Here is a 21,826-nt window from a genome sequence, read left to right on the forward strand (position 1 = left end):
TAATATAAAGGTTTCCTAGGAAAAATATGTTGTTTTATACCGCTGGTTCTTACTATCCTCATTCATTTTCCTTCATATTAACATTTGAATATTAGAAATACATCAATTTAAAGGATTGGAATAAAGTTTTCTGAAAAACATTTTTCAGTAGAAAAATACATATATTTACACAGATCTGTACATGAATGAGGGACAAATGAGGGAAGAGGGACAGGGTTCCCAAAAGGGACTGTCTCTACAAAAGAGGACAGTTGGGAGCTATGCATTCACTACATCAGGACTTGCCTAGGAGAGTTTTAGGTAAAGGGGGGGAGGGGGGGGGGCGTTGTTGACAAAAACTGTATTGACAGTAAACTTGTGACTTCCACAGTCCCTGACATGTGGGGGCCCTAAGCAGCTTGAGGTCCTGGGCTATTGCCCAGTCTGACCCTATAGAAGCACTGACCCCGGACACACAGTATCCCCCCTTCCTGTACTATTGAATGGGGGCCCGTACAGCTGAAGGCCGGAAAAGGCTCTCATCAGTCCTGTGTGCTCCACCAGACACTTCTGCCCACTCTGCTTTCATAAGGTTCGTATAGTAATATCTGTAACCTGATTGGTTCCTCTGGCCAACCCCTCCATTTTGCATTAGTTTTCTTTGCACCTGTCTTCCTATACCTGTAGATGGAACAATGTCCCCTTAACCATACAATTTAGCAACCGATCAACCATTCGGATGGATCAGACCAGATAGTGTTGATCGTGCCAATTGGCAACAAACAATTGGAAGGTCGATCGTTCGTTAAAATTGTATGGTCAATGGGCACTTTAGGTGATGAACGTTACAGCAGGGTGACCTGGGCTCACCTGGGACAGTGTTTAGCCGGCTTCTCGAAGGGGCAGATCTCGGACACAGTGGTATAGCAGTCAATTGTCTGTGCTGAAAGAAAAGACAACATATGAGAGCATCAAATACACAAATCCCCCAACCACAACTGCAAAGAAAGCGCGGTAACTGAGCTGCCTATTGCTGCAGAACGCTAATGACTGGTAAAAGTCTTGTCAGGTGGGAGAGACCAAGCGAAGAGGGGGGGGGGGGGGAGGGGGGATCCTCGTCTCTGTCAGCAGCAGCGCTGACAGGTGAGGAGCTTTCAGATACTGAAACGTGTCGTTCATCAGCAAATAGGCCTGATAGCTGCCGTGTGCAATTTTACCAGTACTACCGGCAGGGAGTGATAGCCTGTTACCCGGGTAATGCGGGTCACAATGAGGATAGAATACAATGGGGCCGATGCAGTGGAGAAAATGACGCAGCAGATTTGTACTTGATCTTTTTGATAATCCTCTGCTATAAGGTGGCAACATACCGCAATCAAACCTGGGCCATATCAGATTTTAGTGGGGTGTAGCGGTAACCCGTGAATCGGGTCATGGGACATGGGCACCCTGATGGAAATGGAGAGAGGTTACAAGAGGCAGGGCTGGCTCTAGAATCTTTGCTGCCTGCGGTAAACTTGTGAGGATGCTCCCCCCCGAATTAGAATGATCACACAGCACCTGACAATTTGCACCGCACGTTATAGCTGCTCTGAGCCCCCCAAAAAACACCCTCAGTATATGTAGGTAGGTAGCCAGTTTTAGGTGCCCCCAGTGTTGGTAGCTAAGAACAGTTGCCCCCAGTATAGGTTAGCCAGGTACAGTTTCCCCCAGTATAGGTTAGCCAGGTACAGTTGCCCCAGTATAGGTTGCCAGGTACAGTTGCCCCCAGTATAGGTTGGCCAGATACAGTTGCCCCCAGTATAGGTTGGCCAGGTACAGCTGCCCCAGTATAGGTTAGCCAGGTACAGTTGCTCCCAGTATAGGTTGGCCAGGTACAGTTGCCCCAGTATAGGTTAGCCAGGTACAGTTGCCCCAGTATAGGTTAGCCAGGTACAGTTGCCCCAGTATAGGTTAGCTAAGTACAGTTGCCCCCAGTATAGGTTGGCCAGGTACAGTTGCCCCCAGTATAGGTTGGCCAGGTACAGTTGCCCCAGTATAGGTTGGCTAGGTACAGTTGCCCCCAGTATAGGTTAGCCAGGTACAGTTGCCCCCAGTATATGTTGGCCAGGTACAGTTGCCCAAGTATAGGTTGGCCAGGTACAGTTGCCCCAGTATAGGTTAGCCAGGGACAGTTGACCCAGTATAGGTTAGCCAGGTACAGTTGCCCCAGTATAGGTTGGTCAAGTACAGTTGCCCCCAGTATAGGTTGGCCAGGTACAGTTGCCCCCAGTATAGGTTGGCCAGGTACAGTTGCCCCAGTATAGGTTGGCTAGGTACAGTTGCCCCCAGTATAGGTTAGCCAGGTACAGTTGCCCCCAGTATAGGTTGGCCAGGTACAGTTGCCCCCAGTATAGGTTGGCCAGGCACAGTTGCCCCAGTATAGGTTGGCTAGGTACAGTTGCCCTCAGTATAGGTTAGCCAGGTACAGTTGCCCCCAGTATAGGTTGGCCAGGTACAGTTGCCCCCAGTATAGGTTGGCCAGGTACAGTTGCCCCTTGACCAGGCACTCTCTTCACTTCCTGTTTCTGCCTGGAGCTTCCCCCAGACTTCTGCCACCTGAGGAAGTCGCCTCTCTTTGCCTCATGAGCGGACCGAGCCTGACAAAAGGAGGGCGCCAGCGGACAGGTGAGTGTAAGCTCCACTGTCAACACTCTCCACAAGTCCAGGAGAGCACAATTTAAATGGAGGGGACACTGGAGGTGGGATCTGTTGGTCATCCAGAAATCTACTGCCAGGCAACCAACCGCCCCATCTTTTCAGCTTGATTCATTGATAGTTTTGTAGAATTCGAAATTAAGATCAGGCCGCCACATTGCGTCTTCGATCTCTGGCAGATTCGATCATAACCATCGAATCTGTTGGGAAAAATGTATGGGCAGTGGTCACCTTTCAAGTCTTCGCTGTGGGTGCTGGAGGCACAAAATCGAATGCACCAAGCTTTTTGCAGCTGCACTGTGTTGTGATATGACCCAGTTGTGGATTTCAGAGTTTTGCCAGCTGATAGCAGACATCGTTCTCTAACAAGAATCCAGAACAGGCTGCTGGATCACTGATGTTCTCCAGAGTTCCTCAAGCTTAGGAACGGAAGCCCAATAAGCAGGAACCACTATAACTCAAGGGGCTTATTCTATTTCATATTTGTAGAATTCACATTTAGTTTACACATTTTTGTTACACTTACCAGTAACTTTGGAGACCACAAATGAATTTGCTGGTTTAAATTTACTGCAATATTGGAAAGAGAGAAAAAAACGTTATTGATATAAGAGATGGGGCACAGACAGGCAGACCAAAGAATGGAATTGTACAAAACAAAGAATTATCGTCCAAATACCTTAATGACTCGACTCCGTTCCGAGAGGACTTGACGAAGAACTGCAGCCGGCCCTTCCTCGTGATGTCCACCAGTCCGCCATTATTGTCAATGACCCCATAATGAATTGCTGCCCGACACAGACTGGACATCTGCACAAAACCGAGACATGACCAATCGATCAGAAGCGTAACAGGAATCATACAAGGTGTGAAAAGGGATGAATGATTTTTGGCTATGCTGAGCTGAGGTGTAGTGCTGGCCACAAAGAGATAAATCTTTAGAGCAAAGATGGAAGTGGCTGGGATCAGCTGATCTGTGTTCAAATCAAAAACCTATTTAAGCCCCTTCACAGCTCCTCTCTGAGAACCTCATCGTTGTTGCTGGGAAGGGGGAGGGGTTTAGACCAAAGACATGGCCTGTTACATTCATTACTTTGTCTTCTCAGTAAGAAAAGGAGCTAAAGGACCAAGACAGACAATTACCTGCTTCAATATATTTAAGACATGCAATGCACAAAATGATGTGCATTACAAAGTAACACAACTTTACTATTATAAGAATTAAAATAAGTTCTAATAATTTGTGTATATATACACATGACCACACTCCTACCGCCGATAGGCGACGGCAGGTCGTAAGTGGTTTTACATGGATGTCAGTTCACGGGGGGTGTCTCCGTGAACAGCCTGCGAGCCTCCGATCGCGGCTCGCAGGCTAAATGTAAACACGCGGGCAAGAAATCCCCGGTGTTTACATCATACGGCGCTGCTGCGCAGCAGCGCCATAGAGGAGATCAGCGATCCCCGGCCTCTAATTGGCCGGAGATCGTTGGCATCTGATAGGCTGAAGCCTATCAGGGGCGGCGCAGGACGGATCGCCATCCTGTCCCGCTCACAGCAAGAAGGGGAGGGAGGGAAGGAGAGGGAGGTGGAAAATCACTGCGGAGGGGGCTTTGAGGAGCCCCCCCCACTCGGCCACACAGAGCGGCGGCGATCAGACCCCCCCAGCAGGTCATCCCCTAGTGGGGAAAAAAGGGGGGAAGTCTGATCGCCCTGCCTCATTGCTGATCTGTGCTGTGGGCTGGAGAGCCCACGCAGCACAGCTAAACAAAAAATAGCCCGGTCCTTACAGAGGAACTCCAGTGAACATTTTAGTGTTGGCAGGTGATGTAGCTGCTGCATGGTTTTTGGCTGTTGGAAACAGCTGTAAACAGCTATTTCCCACAATGCAACAAGGTTCACAGACAGGAAACTGCCAAAAAAAGTTCAAACTTTTCTTGTGGGTGGGGTTTCACCACAATATCAGTCATACAGCGCCCCCTGATGGTCTGTTTGTAAAAAGGAATAGATTTCTCATGTAAAAAGGGGTATCAGCTACTGATTGGGATAAAGTTCAATTTTTGGTCGGAGTTTCTTTAAGTGGTTCAAACCTATGAGGTTTGCAATGCATTCATTTGGAATACTTACCTCAGGAGAGGGAAGAGTCTGGACCCAGTCCTCCTCTATCAGGTGGATAGAGTGCTGAGACTCCTGTGGCCTGCACAGTTGCACGGACCTGCTTGGGCTTAGGCAGGAAAAGCCGAGCCCAATCAGGTCCTTGCTACTGCGCATGCACGAGCCACCGACAAGGGTCGGCAAGTGATTTTGCAGAGGCCCTGATGGAGAAGGACGGGAGGACCCAGAGGCTTCACTCTCCCAAGGCGAGTACCCTTCCAGAGCACTTATTTCCTTACAGGTACACTTTAAATAAGGATAAAGGAAGACATTACATTAAAAAATAAAAAAAAATGCCAAAAAACAGTTACCCCAAAAAAATAAATGGAACCCCCATTTTTTCTAATATAGGTCACTATATGTTCCCCAGTTTTTTTTCTCTTTTTACCTGGTCTGGTTGCCTTTGCCTAACTGCGGGAACTCTTTAGTGCCAGGGGGATTGTGGGAAGTTTTTGGGAGTTTTTTAGCTGCAGTAACAAGCAATTCTCACCATGCAAATAACATACAACTTCCTATTCTGGATGACATAAGGACACTATGACCAGAAGGTAATTAGGTCATTAGTAATTAGCTAATTGAACCCCCCCCCCCCTTGAAAAGTTTAAACAGTGATGTAAGCCTGTTGTCTAGATGATGTTTGCTTTGGGAGGAATAGTAAGCTGTGGCAGTAGGGAGGGAAAATGGCCTCTATTTGAAAAGGGCGGTGTAGCCCATATGCCAAATTCAGCTGCAAACGGCGCCTGGTGTAGCCCATATATGTCAAATTTGTCTACAAAGGGCTCCTGGTATAGCCGAAAAAGCTAGTTTTAGTTTATAAAAAGGATGCTGTTGTAAGCAAAATTTGTTGGGCTATAAAAGGGCTCTAGATCTAGAAAAGTGATTATTATGACCTAACTTCTCCCTACTTTCACACAGAAACCTCCCCTGATGGTGCCTAACCCTAACCCCCCTGGTGGTGCCTAAGCCGAACTCAGCCACTGGAGATTACTATGACCTAACTTCTTCCTACTCTCACACAGAACCCTCCCCTAACCTAAACCCCCCCTGGTGGTGCCTAACCCTAAGACCCACAGGTGGTGCCTAACCCTAAGACTCCCCTGGTGGTGCCTAACCCTAAGACCCACAGGTGGTGCCTAACTCTAAGACTACCCTGGTGGTGCCTAACCCTAAGAGTACCATGGTGGTGCCTAACCCTAACACTGCCCAGGTGGGGCCTAACCCTAAGACCCCCTAAGTGGTGCCTAACCCTAAGACCCCCCAGGTGGTGCCTAACCCTAAGACTCCCATGGTGGTGCCTAACCCTAAGACCCCCAGGTGGTGTCTAACCCTAAGACTCCCCTGGTGGTGCCTAACCCTATGCCCCCCCTGGTGGTGCCTAACCCTAAACTCCCCTAGAGGTACCTAACCCTAAGACGCCCCCCCCCCCCCACCCTGCTTGTGATGCCTAATCCTAAACCCCCCTGCACCCCCGAATCAAAAATCTCGGCTATAAAAGGGTGCCCTTTTGTAGCAGAATCAAAAACCTTGTAGCCAAAAACCTTGTAGCTGAATAAAAGATATGGGCTACAAAGGGGCGCCCTACTGTAACCGAAAACCTTGTAGCCGTAAAAATATGGGCTACAAAGGGGCGCCCTAATGTAGCTGAAAACCTTGTAGCCGAAAAAAATATGGGCTACATAGTGGTGCCCTACTGTAGCCGAAAAATATGGGCTACAAAGAGGCGCCCTTTTGTAGTAGAATAAAAAACCTTGTAGCCGAAAATCTTGTAGCTGAATAAAAGATATGGGCTACAAAGGGGTGCCCTACTGTAGCCGAAAACCTTGTAGCCGAAAAAATATGGGCTACAAAGGGGCGCCCTACTGTAGACGAAAACCTTGTAGCCGAAAAAAATATGGGCTTCAAAGGGGCGCCCTAATGTAGCCGAAAACCTTGTAGCCCAAAAAAATATGGGCTACAAGGTGGTGCCCTACTGTAGCCGAAAGTAGCCAAATAAAATATGGGCTACCAAGGGGTGCCCGCTTGTAGCCTATATCAAAACTCGGGCGCCCTTTTCACCACCTTGTAGCCGATATTTACAGAAATAACATTGATGTCTATGGAGGCGCCCTTTTCATACAGGCAGCTCAGGCGCCCTTTTCAATGGATTCCGGGAAAATGAACACTGAGCTGGGTTGAAAAAAAAAAAGAAAAGGGCAGAAGTGATGTCACTTTTGGCCTCACAGAGAAACAGTAATGATGGAAACCAGCAGAAATATGCTTTTCTTTTTTTCATATCACATTTCACCTAAATCTGACAGTGAACACTAAAAATAACAGGATATATAAGCTAAATAAATAGTATTTTATTAGATTTTTTTTTTCAGTTAATATGAAGTTTCATCCCACTTTGAAATTTAAAATTTATTTTGCATGTATAAAACACCGACATTTAAAAGCACGTTGGTAACCTCATTAGTTATAAAACATATGTACTATCCTCACTAATAAGCGGATTACGCTCGTCATCAAGTACATCCTCGCCAGAGGGACACCAGGGCTACCCAGAGACCAAGATCGCACGCTCCACTATGCCCAAAACTGTGCGCTGTGCTAGTTTGCCTACAGGATTGACATCAATTATATACGTTTGTTAATACTTTTTCCTGAAGACGTGAACTCTACTTCACAAAACGCAGAGAGCATTCCAGAAATTGCTATTTGTGTTTGCGCTCTTTACCATCCTATCTCCTGTGTACATTATTGTAGGCCTGGTGGGAGTTACGTGTCTCTGGCTGCTGGTCTCTCGCACAAAAACAAGTGTAATCCGCTAATTAGCGAGGATGGTACATATGCCCCTCGCTTGTTAAAGGGAGTCTGAAGCCTATTTTTTTACCTCTTTTTATTGCGCCGTTATCTTCAGTATTAAGACACAAGCTGATTCACGCATCCCTGAGGCAGAATGAGGTAGTTATGACCCTGAAATACCGGGGCAAACTTCTGCAATCCGCTTCCTGGAAGAGCTAGAGCTGTGCGCAGTAGCTCTGCCTCTTGTCCAGTCAATCTCTGCCGCTCTCCGCCTATCCCCGCCCCTCTCAGTCTTCTTTCACTGAGAGGGGAGGGGAGAAGTGGAGATCGGCAGAGATTGACTGGATTAGAGGCAGAGCTGGGCAGCAAAAACAGCAATATGGAATTTTGCCCTGGGGATTCCAGGGGTATAAATACCTCATTCTGCCGCTGGGATGCAGCGAATCAGCTTGTATCCTAATGCTGAAGATAACTGCGTGATAAAAAGAGGTAAAAAAAAAATAGGCTTCAGACTCTCTTGAAATGGCCCTCTTCATCTATTGATTTGGGGTAAAATACTTACACTGTCATAGTAAAGCGTTCCGAAAACTTTTGCCTTTTTGTTGGCGCAGCCCGGTGGACAGAGATACCTGCAAGAGAAAAGCAGACTGATCAGGCGGACATTCTACTTAGAGAAGTATCGTCATAAATTAGGATTGTTTCAAAGCAGATATTTTAAAAAAGGCAAAGGATAGAGGTACAAGATCCGCAATCAGCTGTTCTGTTTTTGAGTAAAAAATACAGAAGTTTCTGGTGATTATCCTGAACATTGGGTAAAGGTGACCAGACCACACATTACTCGATTATCTTGTTCAATTGAACGTTTGATTAGATCATTTTATTGGACCGGCACCAGGGGAGAATCAATTATGTTTCATTCTGCTTGATCAATGGAAATTAGCCAATCTCTGTCCAAATCGACAATTTAGTCAATTGAGCAGGATGGAAAATATCAATCGTAAAGGGATCAGCTAATGCTTACATGATTTCAATTCACACAGAATCGATTTATATTTCAGAGCACATCTGCCATTTTGAATTGAATATATCCCCCAATATTGCATACACCTAGAGCAGGATCATCCACCAGGCAACCTAAGCAAGTGCTTGGCACCTATTGGGTGTCAAGGGGCCCACCTGCTATCTTCTCTGACCTCCCTCCTCTTAAGCTTACCAAAAGGGGGGCCCAAATCAATTACCTTGCCTAGGGCCTCATTACATCTTCATCCATCTCTGGTAGGCAAGGCAGGGCTCCGCTTTAAATGATTGTGTGGTCGCTGCCAATTTTGAAACATAAATCTGAGTAGCAATATAATCAGTTTATTTTGCTGTCTCCACCCTGAAACCTGCACAACCCATAAAATATTCATAAAACAGTCTGGCCATTATTCCTTTGGTTCCATGGGCTGCCTGTGAGTCAGAGGAGGTCATTCATTTATTGGCACTCAGCTGTGAGGCACTTTAGACCTCAGGGTGGCCTCCTTAGAGGACTACTATAGAAAAAATGTCGCCATTCTGCTAAATCGGAAGTAATTCAAGTAACTTCAGAGTAACCAGTGACTGAGTGGAAGGAAGTCCTAGGGATTAGGGAACTGTGTTTTGATACAGAAGAACAGGTGAAATCCAGCTCACTGTCGGTGTGCCACGAGGTCACATGGACATCACCACTGACCAGTAAAAAAACAGATACGGTGGAGTTAGAGCTGTACCATACTATGCTGTAACCACTTCCCGCTAATTATCGTGCAGATTGGGAATGTCCATTGGGCTGTGGCAATGGACATTCCTATATGCAGTGCAAATGTACAGTGCAAACAGGTACAGAGAAATGCATGGGTCTGTTCAACAAGTCCACGGGTCCTGCAGGCTCTACCTCCGTAACATCTCCAAGTTCCACCCCTTCCTGGCTCCACAAAACTCCTTGTCCATGCACTCATCATCTCTCGTCTCGACTAGTGCAACTCCCTTCTGTTTGGCCTCCCTATGAACCGAATCGTCCCCTACAGTCCATTATGAATGCGGCAGCCAGAATTATTCACGGCCAATGCTTAGCCTCTGCGGCTCCCCTCAGTAAATCCCTCCACTGGCTTCCTGTCCACTATAGAATCAGCTTCAACATACTGGGCCTGGCCGACAAGTCCATCCACAAACCTTACCCGACCTAAATTTCTGAACTCGTTCACAAGAACAAACCTGGCACCCCCTCCCGACCCTCCAACAACCTTCGCCTGACCACTCTATTCACATGTGCAACTCCAGGACTTCTCTAGGGTTGCCACTATTCTCAGTAACTCCTTTACAACCCCCCAACATTAGACTCTTCCACTCCAACAACTTCAAGCAAGTCCTCAAATTGAACCTCTTTTCGCTGGCCTAGCCTTTCTCGCCTATTCCCCAGCCCTCTCAGCTAAGTACCCATTCAACGTACACCCACCTAGTGTGTTTGTACACCCCTCCCTTTAGATTGTAAGCCTTTGGCAGGGTCCTCCAACCCAACACCCCGTGTATCCTACTTGATCATGCACTCCCTTAGCCGAAAGTAATATTTTTCAAGTAGAGATTATGGGGACCAGAGGCAATGAGGAGGGAAAAACACACAGAGGTCCAGAATAAGTGCTCTAAAAAAAATTCCAGCATTTCAACATCTTCCGATTTTACCATTACCTAGAACATTCCAGAGCTAACCAGAAGTTGCTGCACCTTTGCTCTGAAGTGAATTCCAGAACAAGATGGCTGCTGTGTTGACAATTAGTTCAAAGTGAGTAAAATGACTACCAGTACCTGTTGCAGGTGGATCCTTTGCATTTGTCCCTCATTTTTGTCTCACACTTGATCACTTGAGCTGAGGAGGGAACAAAGAAAAAGGTAAAATTGAGGTCAAAAACTAAAGACAGTCACCTATCTTAAAGGAACACTACATAGCAAAATATTGCTTTAATTCTTAACTTTGAAACAGCGATACAACTAATAACAAAAAAAGTTAAGGAATGGTTTTGTAAAAATGCCAATTTCTATTTGTAAAGTATCTAGAACAATTAAAGCTACTGTATAACCCCTCTGTGGTACCTGAAATACACAACCACTGTACGGCATAGGAAAGTTAAAAAAAAATAATCTCCAATAAGGTGAGCTTAATCTCTCTCTAAATTGTCCCCTGCAACTTTTTTCTCAAGATGCATACAACTGACAGGCTGGTTAAAGACACAGTGTAACGTCTGGGCATCTGGGCATTCCAGTGTTTGGAGTAAAATGTTAACCCAATTTTTTTTTTTAGGTTTTGGAATAAAAAAAAAATTGTGCAGACATTCACATGAAGGATGAGAACGTCTGCTCAGTTTGTTTTGCTGTCTGAGTAGTATTGATTTCCTTTACCTCCTGTTACTTGCAACATAACAGGAAGCAAGTCCATCTTCCCAATAAAGACATCATTTTGGAGTTATTCATTAAATGTACCTTTTGACTTGTTTAAATTTGAGTCTTTGTGTCGTCTGTTTACCTCGAGGGAGGTGAGTCCACCCATACTTCCCCCTTTTAGACGGTTTTTAGATGCTTTTATCCTACTTTGGCACCTCTGTTCAATTATATTTACCATTTAAATCCACCCTGGGTGGAGGGGTTGGTCCCCCTTTTTCCTATCTACAGAGAGTGACTTCTTAAACCTGAGTGGGGTCAGATGCTAATGCTCCCCACCTGTCTATTCAGTGGTTGCCTTTGAGGTAACCCACGTTTGTGAGTATACATCTTTATACTAAACGTTTTGGTTTTTTTTCGGATCCTAACGGTACTACACCATACTGGGCTCTCGGTTTCTCTTTTTCGTCTTTTTCCAAGGGACTGGAGGATGTAAGAGGGTATGACAGGGAGCAGGACTGGAGGTGCGGTGGGCAGGGACTAGAGGATGTAAGGGGGTGTGGCAGGAAGCATTACTGTCTGTAGGTGTGGAAAGCAGGAACTAGAGGATGTAAGGAGTTGTGGCAAGGAGCAGGACTGGATGTGTGGCCGGAAGGGACTAGAGGATGTAATTGGGTGTGGCAGAGAGCCCAACTGTAGGTGTGGTGGGAAGGGATTACACGGATTAAGGGTGTGTGGCAAGGAGGATGACTGGAGGTGTGGCAGGCGGGGACTAGAGGATGTAAGAGGGTGTGGCAGGGAGCACGACTAAAGGTGTGGCGGGCAGGGATTAGAGGATGCAAGGGGGTGTGGCAGCGAGCATGAATGTAAGTGTACTGGGCAGGGACTAGAGGCTGTAAGGGAGTGTGGCTGGGACCATGACTGGTGGGTTGGTGGCTGGCCAGGAACTGGAGAATGTAAAGTAGTGTGGCTGGGAGCATGCACAGAGGTGTGGCGGGGGGGGGGAAAAAAGATGTTAGGGGGTGTGGCAGGGAGAAAACTGGATGTGTAGGAGGAATCATCATTGCACATGTGCTGGGGAAGTGACTTAGGCATAGCAGGGCATGGATACGAGGCAGGGAGGCATGATTGGAGAAGCAAGAGAGGCGTGACTGGTAGAGCTGTGGTGGGAATGTGACTGAAGGAGTGGAGTGACAGAAGGCATAGATGGAAACATTGCTGGATATGTGTATATTGGGTGGACTGAATGAAATTTATCAGGGGTTGTCTTTTTTCCTTGATATTCTTGCACTCAGATAATGCAGAGGTATGAAATGTGCCCCCCTTCTTCTGACCTTTTCACAAAGAGCAGAGTGTTATTACAAAGCGTTTCCTTACTCATGATGTGTTCGTTGGCTGGCTGCGTTGTCTTTGGCACCACTTTGGGCTTGGTGATCTTTTCGTGCACCCAGATCAGAGTTTCTTCGGGGACACGAGGCGATTCGATCTCGTTGGTTTCCTCCATCTCCGTAGTTCCGGCTGTTTTGTCACCTGCGGGAGGAGAACAGGACGCCACGTTCAGAACAATCTGCATGAAGCACGCCACAAACACGACCGGAGCTATTTAACGTGACACAGACAAGACCTTCTCTCCAATCTTCACTTGTGTAAACTATTCAGGCAATCCTTTGATTTGAAACAATCGCTATTTGGTAATATGGCTTATTACCTTCTAAAGGACAGCCCAGCATCTAACGTTCAGGACGGAACATGCTGGCGAAGTGAAATTACTTCTCTGGCAGGGGTGATAATCCATGTTAGAACTGAGGAATTTAAGTTTTTCTCTTTGAAGCCTGGCTGGACCGAAAATAAAAAAAGATGTGTCACATGCAGTGCACCAAATGCAAGAATCGTCCTCGCAAGAGAATAATAAAGGGGAACTCTTACTCTTAGGTTCCCAACAAGTGGTGCACATACCCCAGGGGATTACATTGGCTCAGGGAAGGCTCTTGAACCTATCACAGTGAATCAATAACCACTTGAAATTAATAACAGATCAAGGGATTTTTTTTAAAAGAATCTATGCACAACAGGAAGTATTCCTAAAAAAAATAAATCTCACAGAAGTGAGTACATTGAAGATATGACACTGTGATACAATGCAATGTAGACAGTGTACAGCTTGTATAACAGTGTACATGTGCTGTCCCATCAAAATAGCTCAACATACATCCATTAATGTCTAATCCACTGACAACAATAGTGAGCGCCACTGCAGTCACAAAGTGGGTACCTACAAAGCTTCCAATGGGTGAGATCTGATCTGTCTGTAGTCGGCATCTGCCGAGCAGAACTCTACTGAACCATCTTACATTGCGATTTAACCTCGCACAACTCTGATGCTGTATGTTGCTACATGTGGACCCTTAGACCTGCATTATGGAACTTGCTAAGTGTCCCTGCATAACCCCTGGCAATTGAACCAAATCCAGTGGACTTGCAATAGGGTGAATGTGCGTGTGTATCGTGCATGAGCCGGCTTTAGGTTAGCTATTATGCCGTGCAGCATTACTAAATTGGCATGGCACGCAGGTGCACTACTAGTGGCTCTTCATTCGGGCTAAGGCGAAAATAGCGGAGCCCGATCGTATCCGCTCTACTGCACAGGCGAGAGGGGGGGTCTAAGCACTTGAACGGAGGGATGGAGGAGGACAGGGAAAGCCTTGTTAGGATCCAGAGGCTTCCCCCTCCCGAGGTAAGTATCCCCCAGAGGGTTTTTTTTTCCATTACAGATTCTCTTTAAAGCAGTATTGTCACCATAAAAATCAAATTTCAACAGCAACTGGTCTGAGTGTATTAAGTGATAAAGATGCTAATCCTGCATTAAAAACTTGTAAAACTTTTTCTGCTGTTATGGTTTGGAGTTATCACATACTTTAGGAGCACTGGCCCCAGTGCCAAACAGTTGAATGCTGGTAGTTCTTTGTATCTATAATATATCCCTCCTCTTCCATTTATTTCCCTGCCTAGGTACTTATCAGAAACACCCTCTGATGACTTGTGTTTACAAGCAAGGCTGAGGTGACTCAGCGATTGGATGTGTAAATAAAAAAAAGACAGTGCAGTTGTTAGTATACACCTCAGTGGGAGTGTCTGAAGACTCTGGGAGGAGGGCAGCTAATGAATACACAATGAGCAAGAGAAGGGAGGGGGGAAAACAAGAGTCAGGGAGGATATGATGTCAGCATTAGCTTGGCAAGATGGCCACTGCCTAGAAAAGGATTTTCTGTTTTTCCTTAATAAAATTCACAGGAGTCATTACGTGGATAGCACAATACATCTGTTATGTAAGTAGAAGTAGTATTTATCTACTTATGTATTCGTTTTTTATTTCTAGGTTAGCATGGGTGTCGCTTGTTACCCGAGGTGGGTTCTAAGAATCCAATTAGCACACAGAGGCTGGGTCTGCATACAATGACCAGCCTCTGTTGCTATACTGTATCCCCCCAGTTTCCACCAGGCGCTTTGCTTGCCCCCATATTTCAAACGCCGTGCTAGTGACACACAACGTTTCGCCAGCAGGCTGATTACCTCTGAAGTGTAACTCTCGCTGCTCCCCCGCCTCCTCCATAGCGCCGCTCCCTGCCTGCGTCCCTTCCCGTTGATTGGAGGGAAGGGATGCAGGGGGGGAGCGGCACTATGGAGGAGGCGGAGGAGCCGCGAGAGTGTCACTTCAGAGGTAAATAGCCTGCTGGCGACACGCTGCGTGTTGCTAGCAATGCGTTTGATTTATGGGGTCACAGCAGAGCGCAGGGGGGAGACTGTGGGAACCAGTATAGCAACAGAGGCTGGGTATTATATGCAGACCCAGCCTATGTGTGCTAATTGGATTCTTAGAACCCCCCTCGGGTTCTCTTTAAATGGCATTTTATCCATAAGGTGTGAAAATATCACCCAGGAGAAAATTTTGGAGAAAAAGTCAACTGGATTGGGCCCACTGTCTCATACTGGTCATTAGAAGTTCGACACGAAGCAGGAGGATTTGGTGCTTGGTGTCCAGAGCTGGGCACCGCTATATCGCTAATGCTGTAGTGCGCAGGGTGCGTAAGGGTATGGTAATTCGGGGTCCCATCAATCGCCAGACCCCACATTACTTGTCACTCTGAGTTGCTACGACGTGGAGGGGGAATAGTATTTAATTCCACCGGGAATTTGAGCTTCACCAGGGTGAGCCGTCATTTGACTTGCCCTGCTCCCAACTCAGTAATATGCATGCAGTTCAACATGGCACCTTATGGCAGAGAATTCGCTGAGGATCTTAAAAAGAAGAGTTGTAGCTCTACATAAAGATGGCCAAGGCTATAAGAAGATTGCCAACACTCTGAAACTGATATGCAGCACGATGGCCAAAACTATACTCAGAGGCGTAACTGGGTAATATAGAGCCTATGGGCAACTCTGAAATCGCCCCCCCCCCCCCCTCCCCGGTCAGAGCCTCGCTCCCTTCAAAAACACTTTCTAGCGTACATGTGTTATGGTTGCCTGCATTTTTGGGCTCAGGATAGTGCTGAAGTTACTTTTTTGGAAAGATCCCTTCCTATTCCCTCTCTGCACTCTTTTCTAACACTAAGCCAAGTGCGCCCTACATATATAAGTTAAGTAGTAATGTGTCCCCAAATAACAGAAATAATCTGATCTGAGGTTAGAGTGATGGGGAAGCATGGGGCAGGCATCAGGGCACATCACAAGGGCAGGCATGGGGGCACAGCACAGGAGCAGGCATTGCGCCAAGGGTGCCGTGGCACCCATAGCACGTGCCATGCCTGCACCCCTCTAGATACACCTCTGACTATACCGTACACCTAGGGACTCAAAAACACGATGTGATGCAGAATGATGGAAACCAATGCCAAATGCACTTGGCATCAGCTAAGCAAGATGCTGAACAAGACCTTAGGGTGACAGTTCAGGGCAGTGGCACTGTACAGACACGCTACTCAGCTATAGCCAAGGAGGGCTGATGGGACGGTGTACGAACAAGCGGTTTCTGGCAGGGAGTGGGCATACCCCCCAACTTTTTGAGATAAGAAAGCGGGACACTTAAGCCACGCCCCGGCACACCCCTAATCACGCCCCAACACACCCCTAATCATGCCCGCCACACCCCTCGTCACACATACCATAAAGTTTTCATAAGAAAAATGTGTTATTTTATAATTCAAACCATACTGGTCCTCTCTATCCCGGATCATTTTCCTCTATATGAACATTTGAAAATAAGAAACATATCAATTTTAAGGATGAGAATAAAGTTTACAGTCAATGAAACAAATTTTCAATAATAAAATACATATATTTACACCGATCTGTATATCAGTCCTGAAAGAAGTACACATGAGGAGGAAAGAGGCCCAGAGTGATGGGTTCCCAAAGAAGGGCTGTCCCTCCAAAAGAGAGACAGTTGGGAGCTATGGGAGTTGGGTAAGTATTAAAACAATGCGGACATTGGTCACTCGTTCATAAGTGATTCCTAGATTATGCTGTGGGAAACCCGTACACATGTTAGATTCTCAGCCCGAGACCTCGCAGTGTAATCCCAGCCGGCTGTTCACAGTGCGTATGAGCCAGTGTCAGGTGAACCTCTGTTTCCAGAGAGGGAGTACGCCGCGTTCTTCCTCGGGCAGCGTTCAATCCAAAACTGTCAAAACCAATATTGTCAAAGTGTTTTGCTGATCTCCACATCGCTGCTTCTAATTTACCACGAGAGTCATTTTAGGACTTTACAAGAGACTCACTAAGGCAACGGCAGCCAATGAAAGCATTTAGGCATCGAATCAAAAACACAAAAGTGTTTGTTGGAATATTTAACAGAAACTAATGCTGAAAGAAAGTCAATTGGATCTTTCCTCCACTAACCTCCCTGCTAAGATTGCTATTCATGAAACATAAAGCGTAGAAAAAAAGTCTGGCACTATAGTGTTTATTGTGCAAGAAAATGACACAAAAATGCAAGTTTGAAAGCATCAGCAGGATATGACAGTCATTCAAAATATGACAGTTCAAAGGGTCATACCAGAAGTGTGACGTCTGGGTGTAGATGGGAGGCAGCGGTGGTGGGTGCCAGAGGGTGCACGGCCTGACGACCGTTTCACGTGGCTTACACCAAGCTTTTTCCAAGGTGGATGTGCATCCGCCTTTCCACCCCAAGTGCCCGCCAGCTCTACCATACGCTAAGAATGCTATTCGGCTGGCAGGCATGCTGATCACTTTAGGCCAGTTTTACACTTATTTTTTACATTGCCGTGGTGATGTGATGCTCGTGCCAGATCCTACTGCAACATAAAAATTACAGACATATGACCCTGCAGCAGAGTGCGCTGACAGCGTCATATGCATAGCCCCGCCCCTGCTCAGTGGCGCACACTCCCTGCTGAGTAGGAAGTACCTTATTGGGATTCCCGTTGGTCCATGCATGCGCACCACACCGTGCTCTGTTACTAACACATAGTGCGTCACCCATAGACTTACAATACTCCAAGCAGGGTGTGTTAAGCGCGGTGCTTGCAGTAAAGCGATGTTGCTCTTGCGTCGGCGCACCCACAGGGCTGTGGAGGCGGAGTCGGAGCTATTTTGGGTACCTGGAGTCGGAGTCAGAATCGGCGGTTTCATAAACTGAGGAGTCGGACTCGCAGTTGGAGTTGGATGATTTTTGTACCGACTCCACAGCCCTGGCACCACCATAAGGGATCGCAATAAGTGTGAAAGTCTCCATAGACTTTCATTGCTTTTGCGGCCCATTGCAGCAAAATAGGGTAAAATGCAGGTCAGTGGCGTAGCTAGAGATCATGGGGCCCCATAGCAAAACTTTCAAGGGGCCCTCAGATGTAGGCACTCTTAAACAATGCCACCAGCCCCTACACTATAGATATGTGTTAACTGGGCAGTGTACATTCTCATGCAATCAACACTTCATATTGTTTATGGGCACTGAGACAAAGTCAGAAGTTAGAAAAACACAAGAAAGTTAATGTTGAATACATCAACTACCTCCTGGGCCCTCTATGCTACAGGGCCCCATAGCAGATGCTATGACTGCTATGGCTATTGCTACACCCCTGATGCAGGTTTAACCTCAAAAGGGGGCCTGAAATAATTTGAATAAAAGTAGGCATGCAATTTTCCATTCTATTTAATAATACTAATAAGGACATCTTGATGAGTTTTCGGCTGTTTTATCAACAGACACGCCCATTCTTAACACTGACTTACGGTAATTGTTTTCAAATGATAACTTTATGGTGCCAATTACTGGTACAATTTTCAGCAAGGAAGCGCCCGAGTGATTAGATAAATGCGATTGAAAATAAAATGTTGTAATACATTGATTATTTCACCATCAACAAATCAATCTCTATTTCCTATCTAGCACCACTGATTACATTGTTGTCAAATGATAACTTTATGGTGCCCTCTAACGGTTCAATTGTAAGTGAAAGAATCGGAAAAAAAATGCTGTATTAGACATTTTTCCAGTGGACTAAATTGTCATTAAACGATCACCATACAATATTTCACACTTGATTTAGGGCATTAATAAGGTTTATTTTCTGCCTATCAGATCGCATTTATCTGAGCGTACAGGCGATTCTTCACTGCAAATTGTGCCATTATTGGGCAGCTTATTTGCATGAAGCGCAGATGGAAGGTGGGGGGGGGGGGGGACTGGGGAAGGGAGCTAGACCACTGGTACAAACAAAATGCATGACTGTACATTTTTCAACATTGAATTTCATCTGCCATTTATGTACCATCCTATCCAGATCCTTCTGCAATATGTCACTATGTTCCTGTGTGTTAATAAATCTTCACAAATTTGTATCATCTGCAAAAATAGTAACATTGCTTCCTACTGCATCTACTTGGTCATTAATAAATACATTGAAGAGTAGTGGACCCAGTACTGACCCCTGTGGGACCCCACTGCTAACAGTCACCCATTTTGAATATGATCCATTGACCACAACTTTATTTCCATTAGCCAGTTTCCCATCCATACACACAGACTCTTCCCTAGTCCTTACATCCTCAACTTTTGAACCAGACTGTTCTGGGTCACAGTATCAAGGGCCTTTGCAAAGTCTAAGGGCTCTTTCACATTAGACAACGCGTGCAGGAGCTGTTCTCCTGCACGCGTTGTCTGCCTGCGGCGTGTCGTCGGATATCTGCGGTGCAACGCAATCAGCGGCGGTAGCTGGTAATTAAACCCGACGGAAAATGCCGGCTCGCGGGTGCGTTGGATGAAAAACTGCGCCCGAGTGCGTCGGAACCGCAACGCATCGAAACGCAGCGTCGGGTGTGAAAGGTAAAATGAAAGTCTATGGACTTTCATCTCACCTTGGTTAACGCAAACGTTAGCCGTTTGCGTTAACGCACAAAATCTGCCCTAATGTGAAAGAGCCCTTAGTATATCACATCTACAGCATTCCCAATATCCACACCACCACCACATAAAAGCTGAGCATGTTAGTCACACAACTGTCCATAAAACCCATGCTGATGCTGAGAAATTAAAGTTCAGGGAGTTAGGAAGGTAAATTACGATAGGAAAGGGGGGTAAAGTTAGGCATAAGGATGGAAGCTTTTGTTAGAAGGGTTTGGGGAAGGTAAGGTTAGGCTTTAAAGTTGAAGGAAGGTATAGGGTTGGGCCAACCATATGATAAACACCAAAACTCTTGATAGTAATGTTGAGTTAGGAATACATGGCAGTCGCATATAGCTAACACTCAGCATTATTGCCTACCGGCAATTCTATTCTAATCCACTAATTGACCCCAGAAGGGGCCGACTGTTTCTCTATAGCTCTGATGTAAATAAGCTGAAACCTATGCAGCTGACAGGTTCTGAAGGACAAAAACATTTTTAAAAGCGTGTAATTTAAAATTGTGATTTGTATAATAATATCTCTTTGTGGAGTTCTTTAGCATAGAGGCTTTCTATGACTGATGCCTGTCTGCCAGTATTCCAGCTCTGCAGATGGCACGCAGATACGTTATAGCCTGGTAGGCACATCTTGGACAGGCCGGGACGGTGACGTCTTGCTAATGGAAATCACATGAGGAAGCACAATGTGTGATGTTCACGTAACCAGCACAAAAGAAAGTTCCCTCCTGGGCCAGGCTGATATTTTATGATTAAAATAATAAAACGCTTCTACTAGTCATCATGGAATGCTCTATATATGCCTTAAATATTTGGTTGCCGAGCAGCCTGGAGTGCTGGGAGAGGCGTCCCGACAAATGCCGGGCTCGGAGCGGTAAGACAGCCCAACCGATACTCAGTTTTCACAGCTGATTAAACAGTTTAACCCAAATTTTCCCTCACAGCAATTCACAGAAATCAAGATGAAAGCACACCTGAAGTGAGAGACGTGGAAGCCGCCATATTTATTTTTAAACAATGAACATTGCCTGGCTGTCCTGCTGATCCTCTGCCTCTAATACATTTAGCCATAGACCCTGAACAAGCATGCAAATCAGATGCTCTGACTGAAGTGTGACAGTGTGATGTCACCCACTGAGGCATTGTCACACAGCTCTCTACAGTGTGATGTTACCCACTGAGGCATTGTCACACAGCTTTCTACTGTGTGATGTCACCTGCTCAGCCATTGTCACACAACTCTCTACAGTGTCATGTCACCTGCTCAGCCATTGTCACACAGCTCTCTACAGTGTGATGTCACCCACTGAGGCATTGTCACACAGCTCTCTACAGTGTGGTGTCACCTGCTCAGCCATTGTCACACAGCTCTCTACAGTGTGATGTCACCTGCTCAACCACTGTCACACAGCTCTCTACAGTGTGATGTCACCCACTGAGGCATTGTCACACAGCTCTCTACAGTGTGATGTCACCTGTTCAGCCATTGTCACACAGCTCTCTACAGTGTGATGTCACCTGTTCAGCCATTGTTACACAGCTCTCTACAGTGGGATGTCACCTGCTCAGCCATTGTCACACAGCTCTCTACAGTGTGATGTAACCTCCTCAGGCATAGTCACACAGCTCTCTACAGTGTGATGTCACCTGTTCAGGCATTGTCACAGCTCTCTACAGTGTGATGTCACCTGCTCAGCCATTGTCACACAGCTCTCTACAGTGTGATGTCACCTGCTCAGCCATTGTCACACAGCTCTCTACAGTGTGATGCCACCTGATCAGGCATTGTCACACAGCTCTCTACAGTGTGATGCCACCTGCTCAGGCATTGTCACACAGCTCTCTACAGTGTGATGTCACCTGTTCAGGCATTGTCACAGCTCTCTACAGTGTGATGTCACCTGCTCAGCCATTGTCACAGCTCTCTACAGTGTGATGTCACCTGCTCAGCCATTGTCACACAGCTCTCTACAGTGTGATGTCACCTGCTCAGCCATTGTCACACAGCTCTCTACAGTGTGATGCCACCTGATCAGGCATTGTCACACAGCTCTCTACAGTGTGATGTCACCTGTTCAGGCATTGTCACAGCTCTCTACAGTGTGATGTCACCTGCTCAGCCTTTGTCACACAGCTCTCTACAGTGTGATGTCACCTGCTCAACCATTGTCACACAGCTCTCTACAGTGTGATGCCACCTGATCAGGCATTGTTACACAGCTCTCTACAGTGTGATGTCACCCGCTTGGGCATTGTCACACAGCTCTCTACAGTGTGATGTCACCCACTGAGGCATTGTCACACAGCTCTCTACAGTGTGATGTCACCCACTGAGGCATTGTCACATAGCTCTCTACAGTGTGATGTCACCTGCTCAGGCATTGTCACACAGCTCTCTACAGTG

The 21,826-nt window shown here is 46.3% G+C and overlaps 1 protein-coding gene across 1 annotated transcript in view; it reads right to left on the reverse strand.

Annotated features, from left to right (window-relative positions):
* CRISPLD2 (cysteine rich secretory protein LCCL domain containing 2) overlaps nucleotides 1-21,826 on the reverse strand; it is a 115,771-nt gene that overhangs the window by 24,211 nt on the left and 69,734 nt on the right. The window contains exons 7-12 of the mRNA XM_068260181.1: nucleotides 12,382-12,534; nucleotides 10,435-10,495; nucleotides 8,177-8,243; nucleotides 3,356-3,486; nucleotides 3,203-3,246; nucleotides 850-922 (exon numbers count right to left, since the gene is read on the reverse strand). Coding sequence (XP_068116282.1) covers nucleotides 850-922; nucleotides 3,203-3,246; nucleotides 3,356-3,486; nucleotides 8,177-8,243; nucleotides 10,435-10,495; nucleotides 12,382-12,534 — 529 coding nt within the window. The remainder of the gene's footprint in view (nucleotides 1-849; nucleotides 923-3,202; nucleotides 3,247-3,355; nucleotides 3,487-8,176; nucleotides 8,244-10,434; nucleotides 10,496-12,381; nucleotides 12,535-21,826) is intronic.

The sequence above is a fragment of the Hyperolius riggenbachi genome, chromosome 11, assembly GCF_040937935.1.
Source record: "Hyperolius riggenbachi isolate aHypRig1 chromosome 11, aHypRig1.pri, whole genome shotgun sequence".
Lineage (NCBI taxonomy): Eukaryota > Metazoa > Chordata > Amphibia > Anura > Hyperoliidae > Hyperolius > Hyperolius riggenbachi.